Here is an 11,560-nt window from a genome sequence, read left to right on the forward strand (position 1 = left end):
TGTTTGAGTTTCTCTGTGAACCTGATTTGTTACTATTTTGTTGCCTTAAAATTAAATGGTTTATGCTTTATCTTTTTAAAATACAACATTTTGAAGTTTCTAAAATTCAAATATTAAAATGTATCTAAAGAGGAAAAGTAAATTATCTCAAACAAAGATCAGTAGTTGGTAAAACTTTTTCAAAACTGAAGAATTTGACTTGGGCTCAAAACTCAAAAATCTATTGTAGTATGTTGGCTTGACATTTTGAGCTGTCTCAACTTTTTCATGGACCTACAACCATGAAACATGAAAAATATTCATAAAATATTATTCATTTCCACATCATCTTTTGCCAAAGTCACAGGGAGCCACTGGAGAAGAGCTGAAGACCCACATGTGGCTCTGGAGCCTCAGGTTGCAGACTCCTGACCTAAAGTAAAGAGATACAGAATACTGAGTAGTTAATATGTAGTTCCTCATTGTCTAATGATTACTTATCTTTGTGTGTCCCTTAAAGAAAAGCAATACATAATACTGATGGTTCCTCATTACCTGATTATTTACTAATGAGTAAGTAATCATTAGGAAATGATGAAGTAATGAGGAACTACTTAGTAACTACTCATGAACTGCTCAGTAATATGTATCACTTTACTTTAGGAAACACAAAAAGAGGAAGTGATCATTACATAATGAGGAACTACTCTTTAAGTACTCAGTAACATGTAACGCTTTATTTTAGGGTAGGGGTGTCAAACACAATCACAAAAGGGGCCAAAATTTAAAACACAGTCTAAGTCGCGGGGCAAACAGGATTAACATTTATTAAACTGTCTAAAACTGATTATGTTTTATTCAGAAATATGAATTTGAACAGCCAGACTGCAACAACTTTTTCCTCAATAAAATAAATAAGATTTAATTTTTTTTTTTTTCTTCAACAATAACAAAGGAAAACGAAAATATTTCAGCTCAGAATATTTAAGCTCACATATCCAGGTGGGGGTTACATTTGAAAATGCTTGCTTTTTGTCTGGACACAAGATATCACACACTTTAATCATGCAAACCCTCAATGGCACTGCATTTGACAGAAAAATATGCTCATATAATAATATTACAAACCCATCAGCCCATCAGGTACAGATGAACATATTGACCTGCTCAATTTAACATTAAGACCAAAACACACTGAAAACTTCAATAGAAAAGTCAACTGTAGCTTCTATGGTGCACTGCAGGCTTCAGATTTAAAATGTAACACCACAGAACCAGCAGTATTTTAGGAAAAGGTTAAACTGCACACTGACACACACTGAGGAGATGAAGAGGAGAGACAGAGTCTGGACTCTTCATCATGACTTACAATAATGCAGCAATTAAGTATTTAAAAGTACACAAATCAGACTTGGAGTAAAAAAAAAATCACGCACCACAGAAGTGTACATTAATATTAGGGCTGGGCGGTATACTGGTTCGTACCGAAAATCGGTCTTTTTTTTCGTTATGATATGAATTTTTCATATATCGCCATACCAGTGAATAGCCCAAACAACGTCCAGAACGTGCGCGGCGGGAAAGTGTTTCAGCGGGGACCCATTTCACTGCTGCACACCAACACCACAGGCGTGCTTGCTTGAGCGTGTGTACTAGGGATGATCCTGGTGACTAATTTCTCTGTTGATTAGACGCAAAATTTAATTTAGAATAGTCACTAAGAAAACACAAGGCAGAATTTATTAATTTATAATGTTAAACACTGTCCAAAAAAATACTGTGTATTAAGAGCCATTTGAAGACGTTAATCACAGTCTACAATCGCCAAATCGTACTTGAAATGCCGCTGAAATGCGCACTACTTCACGCTGTGCAATACAAACCTTACACGTTTACGCTTCACCTTTTCAGACCGAAGAGGGTCACAGTGTCTGCAGGTAAAGGACCCAGAGCTAACGTTAGCTGCCAGCCTGACACACAGTGTGGCTAAGGTTAGCTGCCAGCCTGACACACAGTGTGGCTAACGTTAGCTGCTAACCTGACACACAGTGTGGCTAACGTTAGCCGCCAGCCTGACACACAGTGTGGCTAACGTTAGCTGTCAGCCTGACACACAGTGTGGCTAACGTTAGCTGCTAACCTGACACACAGTGTGGCTAACGTTAGCTGTCAGCCTGACACACAGTGTGGCTAACGTTAGCTGCTAACCTGACACACTGTGTGGCTAACGTTAGCTGCTAACCTGACACACAGTGTGGCTAACATTAGCTGCCAGCCTGAAACACAGTGTGGCTAACATTAGCAGCTAGTAGTAGCAGCAGCAGCAGCAGCTCCGCCTGCAGGTTTATGTCTGTGTCTGTGCTTAATGTGGTCACGTTTCTCCAGTCGAGTGAATATATACCAGTTTATTCTATCACAGTCTACATTCATCTGTCCAACTTTGCTGATGTAGACATCCGGTGTTGCCACGGCGATCGGTTCACACGCGCTGGGTGAGAGGAGCTGCTGTCTGACAGAGCTGCAGCCCGGACTAGTGCTGTGCGACAACAGATAACTGGCATCATGCAAGAATGAAATATTGACACATATTTCATTTTTAAATATTTTAAACAACTAGTATTTCTGGTGCCGACTAGCGTGGGTGGGGACGTTTAATTGTATAGTCGTCCGTGTGATGGTAACCATACTTTGAAGGGGTCATGCTTTTTACCTGTCTGGACATGAAAAAACATGATACAGTCCTTATGACAGTAAAAAGGGCTATTTAAAGACAATCAACTGCAGTAATTCTGTTCTCAGCAAAAGGAAATGTGGGTAAGAACACTGTTGCATGAAAAAAAATACCGTCAAATACCATGAAACCGATCTGATTTAAAAAAAAAAAAAGTGATATGAAAATTTTGTCATGCTGCCCAGCCCTAATTAATATTATGATTCATTATCATAAAAAGTAATGCAATTACAATTTCAAGCAGTTTCAAGCATTTTATCCAAAAGTCAAGCATTTTCAAGGATTTCCAGCACCTGTGAGAACCCTGAATGTTGTGTTTTTGTATGGTTACCACTGACAGTATATCACACACACACACACTAAAAGAATTTCAAGCTCTCTTAGGTGTCCTCTGGTGGCCCCATGCAAGCGCCAAGTTTGCTTCTGCCTTGGTCCTGCTCTGACCTCTAACATGATAATCTTATTGACTTTGCTGTAGATTAAACTACCCAACATTATATAAAGTAGTTCAAATTTGCTAAATCTTAAACATCTACAGCAGAAAAATGCACCAGACACATCAGTGCAGCTGCAACGTCAGTCCAACACCATCATATACGTCACACAAAGTAAAATAAAAGAAACACAAGACAAATGTAAATGCCAATCAAAATTCTTTTATTTATTTAAACAGATTGTATAACGAATTGAACAGCCAAATCAAAATGAGCCAATTAATTTAATTTAAAAGGTAACTTTGATTAGAGAAGTGACCCAGCAGAGATTAATTTTGAGCATGATGGCCATCGTGGAAGTTTTGTTTTTGTCCAGTTAACGAAGATGACAGTTAAATGGATAAAGACAAAAATAAAAATGAAACCGCAGTTTTGCAAAGGGCGAAAGCAAAACGTCTGTTTCTTGTTAAACAAAACTATATTAGGGCCAAAAGTTTTGTACTTGAAAAAATAAAATTTTAAACTGAAAATTCAAGTTTTGATGTTGAATTTTGAAAAATACATCAGTGTATTCAAAATAAAAATAAGTGCACAACATTTTTTTCAGGTTAAATATAAATATGATTCACTCTGGTAATTCATTCATTTTCTGTAAGCGCTTATTCCGTAAGGGTCGCGGGCTGCTGGAGTCTATCCCAGCTGACATTGGGTGAGAGGCGGGGTTCACCCTGGACAAGTCGCCAGTTCATCACAGGGCTGACACATAGACAGACAACCACTCACACTCACATTCACACCTACAGGCAATTTAGAGTCACCAATTAACCCAACATGCATGTGTTTGGACTGTGGGAGGAAGCCGGAGAACCCGGAGAGAACCCACGCAGACACGAGGAGAACATTCAAACTCCACACAGAAAGACCCTGACCCAGCCAGGGAGCTGGAGGATCAAACTCACGACCTTCTTACTGTGAGGCAGCAGTGCTAACCACTGCACCACCGTGCCGCCCACTCTGGTAATTCTTTTGAATAAATTATTTATTTTCATTTTTCACTTTCATATATTTTGATATGTGAGATTCTATTTTTTTCAGTTGCATGTTTTATCTTTTCAGATTCAAATCTTATTTTTTTCCAGTTTCAATTTTTTTTTTTTTTCAGTTTCAGATCTTGTCTTTTCAGTTTCAGACTTTTGGCCCGGATTTCGCATGGGGGGCGTGGTATCAACTGAGAGGGGTGTGGAATCATGACAGACAGCTTAACAAAAAGGCTAGGGACCTTCCCCTATCACGTTGCCTTCAGGGAACATAGGAACTAAAACGGTTCAACGCAACACTTTTTGTAGGCTACACCAGGTGATTGGCAGTGAAAAAACTGATGTTAGTGACAAACTTCCATTTGAACGGCATGCACGAATATCCTGCACAGCTAAATCTGTTTTAATTTCCTCTGTGAGGCTAAAGCTGCTAATATGTTACTTTATATAAGTGTTATATTCTTTAATACGTGGTAAGTTTATCCAAATGTGCTGAAAAAACCTGCAGCAGCCTGCGGTGGAAAATGTTGATCCATGCTACAGGCAAGCTGCTACAGGTTTTTTCAGCACATTGCATGTTGTCACAAACCGACCTCTCATTTTGAACATTTCTCACCTGTGGGCCTGCAGAGCTGGACGCCATCATTGTGAGCGGACACTGCGCATTTTATTTTTTCAAGTACAAAACTTTTGGCCCTAATATAGCTCCATATGTCTTGTTCTTTGAAAACGGGTCTCTAACTGTAGCGATCCTTTCGAATTGTGAATTTGGAGAATCGTGACGCCTCTCAAAGTGATAATGCCTACTTGCTAACCTTCCCAATTTACCCATGAGACTCCTGATTTACATCGCCCTCTCTCAGTTTAGTGTTTTAGTGAAATTCTTTTATTTTCATTCTACATAAATCACCAAGGTCTCAAGGTTGGCAAGTGTTGTAGCTTAGTTTCATTTCTGCCGGCTGCCGCGGAAAATCTGGTCCAAATCGAGAAACATCAAAGTTACCTTTTAAATTATTGAATGATTCAAAGTACATTACTGACCTGACATACATGTTTTTTTTTTATTGTGGGAGGAAACCGGAGCACCCGGAGGAAACCCACGCAAGCACGGGGAGAACATGCAAACTCCAGCTAGAAAGGCCGTGTCTGAACTGGCATCCAAACTCGGGCTTTCTTGAGGTGAAAGTGCTGATCACTACGCCACCGTGCTGCCCAAAAAGAAAAGAAAGCAAACCACAGTTATTTATTAACTGTAGTTTACTTAGTCCAGTCATTGTCTCGTTTTTGTTTGTCAGTTTGTCATAATAAAAGTTTGAAAAATTCCAACGTGACTTAAGTGAAGCAGGGCAACACAAAAGTTACATGTCGGAAGTCACTTGATGCACGTAATGTTAAGTACTTTTTTACTATGTCCAAAGTCTGGTGTGTCTCATGTAGTCACTAAAGGGAATGAGACGGGGCCGAAATGGACGAAAGTCTTCATATGATGCTTCAGTCGGTCTCTGGACTGATGCAAGCGAAGAACGGTTTGCTCACAGCTCTGCCAATAGCAGAAAACATCTTCTTTGAGCGGGAGAACATGTTCCTGGTGGAGGCAGTGATCCGCGTCATGAGTGGAGCCTGGCGTCGCTCTGCTTGGTCTGTCGTAAGTCCTTCTGACCACGTGTCTGTGGGAAAAAAAAAAAAAACATAAACAAAATTAATATGAATTGATTCTGGAGCCGTTAAATTTTCACTATAGTCAGAGTGACTCTACATAACTGCAATAACACATAAACGTAAGAAATGGAAAGCTGAGATGAGATACATGTCACATCAGTGCGTGTTGTGTAGCAATAAACCAAAGGTTTTTAAAGTCCAGACAGTTTCAGGGGAGGCTCAGTGAAAATGGAAAAATGTTAGTTATTACATTAGTCATCAAAAGAAGATCACACAGAATAACCTAAATGTGACTGTAATTTGGTTAAAGACATCTTTCAGTGATACAGTTTTGAGGAATTTTATTATTTTTCCACTTTCGCAGAGCCAGAAACTAATACACGCCTTAGGAAAGATCTTTTTTAAATATTTGGTGTAGTTTGAAGTTACGCTGACAGCAACATTAGGTTATCTTTGCTCAACAGCTATATGGGATCAAATATTATAACCATGTTACCAACTGAGTGAAACTAAGCGAAACACAGTGGTGGTAACAACAGCAACATGAATGACAGTGTTGCCCTGGGGACGGACTGACAGGCTTCAGGTCTGAGATGGGAGAGAGACGGTGCTTTGTTCAGCGTGTAAAACGCTCTTAATAGACAATAAAATATTCTCAATAAATAACAATGTTGCGATTGATTTGTCTGGACTCATTACATTTTGTTATTACAGGAAGAGTAAAGTACAAAAAAAAAGGTATGTCTCTTGAGAAGGTACTTACCCTCAGACTGGCTGATGTCCAAGTCACTGGTTAGAGAGATGACGGAGGAAGTTTTTCTGCAAAACAGTCTTTTAAATTTCTTGAAGGCACTGCAGCTTGTTTTCTTGGCAGGAGGGAGCAGCTGTTTCATTAGCTCTCTCAACAAAGCCGCACTCAGTCTTTCATCCACTGATATCGCCATGATCACTAACTCTTCTTTAGAACCAAACTTCAACACGAGGTTGTCAACAATAATCTGACTTAAGTCTTTGTAATTTTTATCCTTCAGGAAGGCACTTAAATGTTTGTCCAGCTTCAGTGCTTCAAACCCCTCCAACAGTTTGTCTTCCAGCAAAAGAACCAAGTAACCATCATGAATACCGATAATATTAAACATCTCCCAAATCAGCATAGCCAGGGGTATGTGCCAATAGTCATATGGACGCACAGGCTCTGATAGTTCATCATAGGGGATATCCAAATCAGTGTAAATAGGACTCAAGTCTCCTGCTTCTATGTGTCCATGTGTATACGTATGGCCAAGATGTCCTTTCTGTTTGTTTGGAGACATGTCTGCGCACAGTAACGACCAGAGAAGAACCTGAATAATGCAACGATTAAGAACCTCCTCTATCCTCAAGTAAAGGGCGCCAGCCACAATGCCTGTGTTAGCGCGCCCTCTCATCGGCTTTTTATGCATCACGGTTTCACAAATGCGTGTTCTGGTTAGCAAAATCTGACAACGGCAAAAACATTTACCCATGAAAATAGTGTAGATCATGTTTGTGAAATCTGCTAATTTAAAGTTGTCAACTAGCTCCGGTCCACCACTGACTATCTGCTCTAACCTCTCTGGGTCTTCCTGCAAGAATTTGTCTACCAGTGTTTTAGCTACTACCTCGATAATTTTGACGTCCTGTGGCTTTAAGTGACAAGAATAGTCTTCTGTTACGGCAATGTCTGTAACTGAACTGAGTGGACACCATTCATCATGTGACGAAGCGTCGGTGCTGTCAGGCACAACACCTGGTAAGGCATCCAGATCACTACAGGAAGACAGGGGGGAGTAATGTCCATCTGATTCACTGTCTTCCTCGGTCAAAATGCTGGTATTTGTGCCAACTGTAATACAAATATCTCTACGGTTTCCAGAGCTCACGTCATGTAACGTTAGAGGTCTGCTTTTTAATTTTGTTATCACGCGAAGGAGGTAAGCCGTCAGCAATTTTATTAGGTGACTTTTGGTATCAAAAAGGGAAACGGGGGTTTCAAATTCTCTGTTCTCTCTTTCAACTCTGGTAAGTAGGCAAGCTATCTGATGAACCATATATTTAAGGTCTGTCATGGGAGTCACGTGGCCGCTAACAAAAACCATTGGGATTTTGGACTCGTCGATGGGAGTCTGAGCGACTAAAGCCAAGACTGCGTTGACCGCCTTCGTAACGTTCTTCAAAAGCAACTGGGAGAACATCTTGGTGACCTCAATTTTCTGTCCTTCTGTCTTCAGGGATTTACACAGTGCCTGTTGAAGCGAGTCCCCCAGGTAGTCGTGGATTTGGTCTTCAGTTAGAACAAGGACGGGGGGGGAAACGATGCCGTGGGTTCTCGTGTACTTGTAGACCTGCGGTAGCACGATATCCACAATGTCTTGTGCAAAAGTCTGGATGAGATCCATGCAATAATTGGCTGCCTCGCTCATCGTCGTGCACCTCATGGAGCCGAATTTCATGATCTCCCATTCCCTGTAAGAAAACACAAAAACACAAAAGTTAATTTCCATCTTAACACAACTTACAAACACAGTAGAGTTTTGTCACACACATCAGCAGCTGCCACAGTCGCTTTTGTAAAAAACACAAGATCATGATTAGGGCTGGGCAATATATTAATATTATATCAATATCCTTGAAACACTTTAATTTTAATGTTTTCGAGGTTTGAAAAGCAATTGGACTTTGTGCTTGAAACTGCTTGAAATTGTAATCACATTACCTTCATAATAAATCACAGCCTGATGGAATTTGTTAATTAACTTTTTAGATAAAGAAAAAAATGTCAGATATTTGCTGAGTCAGACTGCACAGTAAGTTAATGATCATTATTTGATTAATTGCCAAATAAGAATTTAAGCAATTAAACATGTATTAAATGATAATTAATCAATAGTCTAGAAATGACAGTAATTCAGTAATCCAGTGGATATATAAATTTAAGATTAAACTTAAAATAAGAAAAAAAAACAGGAAAAAAACATGTTTTGTCCCTTATTAATTATTAATGATTCATCAATTTATCAATCGTTAGCATTTTAGTAGACGGGCAAATTTGATTTTGAAGACGTCAGAACAGACACAGTCTTGGGGACCGCCTCTGATTTCTGGCGCCCCTAATTAAAAGCCATATTGCCCAGCCCCAGTCATGACTTGATATGTCCTCATAAGAATGCTTGTAAATACTGTATACTAAGCTGCAGTACTTACAATTGTGGTATCTGTACTAAAAACTTCAGGATGGTAAAATGGACATCCTCTGGATCAGCACACGGCAGATCAATACGCAGAGTATCGGGCGTCTGCACCAATGGCGCAGAATACTCGGTCTGGTCCTGGGTCGATTCTTCAGTCATGGTGATGGTCTGGTACTCAATTATATCTAAAATCTGAAAGGAGAAAATGAGGTTCAGGCTCAGGTTATTTATTTGTACACACAGGCAGATTTGGTTTGCATTAAAAGAGACAGAGACATTTAACAAACGTCTCACAGAAAGATGAACATGATGAAAGGACTCAAATGTTCCTAGGACTTAAAAAAAAATAGAAATAACAATAATGATTGAATAAATAAGGTAAAATGAATGTAGGCTAAAATTAACAAATAAATAGATTATAATAATTATATATTATTAATAATTAATAATTATAATATTGGTTTGTAGCATCTGTGCAATGTTGCTATGACTTGCTCATCTGAGTGCTGAGACAAAGAAAAGGATTACTGTGATACATGCTGAGAACATTACTGCATGACCAGAGAGGGTTGGCTGATTATTTTAAATTTATATATATTATGGATATTATTACATTATATTTTGCACAGAATCACGTTAGAGCTACTAATTTAAGGCAAGAAATGTGTCAAGTAAAGTATCTTTAAGATGAAACAATACCCAGCCGTCTGTAAGACTGATACCAACCCACACACTGACAGGATATTGACAATAAATAACACTGGTGTTTGACCACCAGTCAGTGAAGTCCAGACAGAAGCTAGCTTACCTTGTCGTCTTTTGAACAAATGTTCAACGATGCTTCGGGGTCTTCTGATGTGTTGTGAATGTCCATCTCAGAAAGGTCTGTCCTGGTGTCTTCTCTCCTGGGATATGTACTAACTGATAGAATGTCCACTCTGATGTCACTCACTGTGATGTCACTCACTGTGATGTCACTCACTTTGATGTAGTTCTAGATTTTTTTTTCAAAGAAACTTTATTGCCTTTTTAACCATAACGTAACATAATCATAACAATAATAACATAATCATAACATTCTGATGTCACATCAAAATATATTCATTATATATTCACAATTTCTGACTAAGTTTACAGACCAATTGAAAGTGGAACTACATATATTTATCCAAGTACAATTCTTAAGCACAGTTGTGAGATACTTGTATCATATTCATCAATACATTTATCTGACAGCTACAGACTTTATGTAAAATTTATGATTATAACATGATGTACTGTTACACATTCAACTACCAAACAATATATAAAGTAGTTGTTGCCCTCTACCAACTACAATATTAAAATTTGTCAACATATTATTGCATCAGTAGTGATAATATATATGATTGTACGATTTTAGACTTGGTTGCAACCACAAATATTAATCTAATGAATTTAACAAAACTACATCCAGATTTACAATTAAGCAGAGCTATGATCCACGATTAAAGATTAATCTCAGTTCAGTAAATCAAAGTTTATTAATATAAACCACAATTAAATGCTTACCCAAATCAAAACACAAAATCTTTTTGAATGTTGTCAGGACCTAGTAACTGTGAAAGAGGAGGGGGAACCACTAATGTTGCATTGTTTGCTAGTCAGCTAAAATGTTAACAGAACATTACATTGTTTGCTAAGTAGCTAAAATATTAGCGACACTGTTCTTTAGCTAGCTAAAAAACTAGTTAATGCTACCCTAGTTAGCCTACTCGTGACGGCTTAGCAGAGAAGCTCTAAAAAAAACTTAATGGAGCAATATGGCAAAAATAATTATAAGATTCAAAAAGTGACAATAGCGCTGCCTGGCAGAAACTGGTGGACTGTTTATATGAATCAACTAGTACATGGGTCTGCAACCTTTATGATCAAAAGACCCATTTTTGGCCAGAAAAGGGGGGAAAAAGTCTGTCTGGAACTGCAACTATTAAATGCTCTCTTTTCCCTGAGGACTTTTTTTGGCAGCCATAGTTTATGGAGACTCAAGAAGACGAGCCACCATCACAGTTTAGAGGAATAGACACCGAGCCATAGACACAGTCTTTGATGCATATCTTAGTTGATGAAATATTAACACTTTTTTTTTTAATTTGGTGTACAACATACTGCAATGGATTTTTGAGTTTTGTGCCCAACTCAAACTTTTTACAGACTTTCTGCTGACTTTTAGTTGAGTTAATTTACTATTCTTCTTTCGAAAAAAAAAAACAAACTAAAAGTCACAGTAAGAGAAACTCAAAAATGCTGATTTTCAAAATTTGGTCAGAGTTAACTGTGAACCTGATTTGTTACCATTTTGTTGCCTTAAAATCAAAAGGTTCACACTGTAATTTTTAAATACAACATCTTGGGGTTTGTAAAGCTCAAAGTTTTAAGTTAATCTAAAGAAGAAAATTAAATTATCTCAACTGAAGATCAGTAGTTTGTAAAACTGCCTCAACTTTTTCATAGACCTACAACAATGAAACA

General features: G+C 38.3%; 1 protein-coding gene across 1 annotated transcript; it reads right to left on the minus strand.

Moving 5' to 3' along the window:
• Positions 1-5,672: 5,672 nt before the first annotated feature.
• Positions 5,673-9,208, minus strand: LOC146313910 (uncharacterized). The gene is made up of 4 exons (XM_084738198.1): positions 9,063-9,208; positions 7,431-8,324; positions 6,604-6,629; positions 5,673-5,848 (listed from the first exon to the last, which is right to left on the minus strand). Exons 1-4 carry the CDS (start codon positions 9,206-9,208, stop codon positions 5,673-5,675), a joined length of 1,242 nt encoding a protein of 413 aa, XP_084594324.1.
• Between the last annotated feature and the right edge of the window lie 2,352 nt (positions 9,209-11,560).

This window comes from Lutjanus erythropterus, chromosome 15, assembly GCF_056507025.1.
Source record: "Lutjanus erythropterus isolate fLutEry1 chromosome 15, fLutEry1.hap2, whole genome shotgun sequence".
NCBI classification, from domain to species: domain Eukaryota; kingdom Metazoa; phylum Chordata; class Actinopteri; order Lutjaniformes; family Lutjanidae; genus Lutjanus; species Lutjanus erythropterus.

Coding starts and splice junctions, on each gene's coding strand:
- LOC146313910 (XM_084738198.1), bottom strand. CDS start 9,208: ATGACTGAAGAATCGACCCAGGACCAGACCGAGTATTCTGCGCCATTG. Junction 6,630..7,430: donor TTGCAGGAAGACCCAGAGAG/GTTAGAGCAGAT, acceptor CTCTCTAACCAG/TGACTTGGACATCAGCCAGT. Junction 5,849..6,603: donor GGACATCAGCCAGTCTGAGG/GTAAGTACCTTC, acceptor TTTTTCCCACAG/ACACGTGGTCAGAAGGACTT.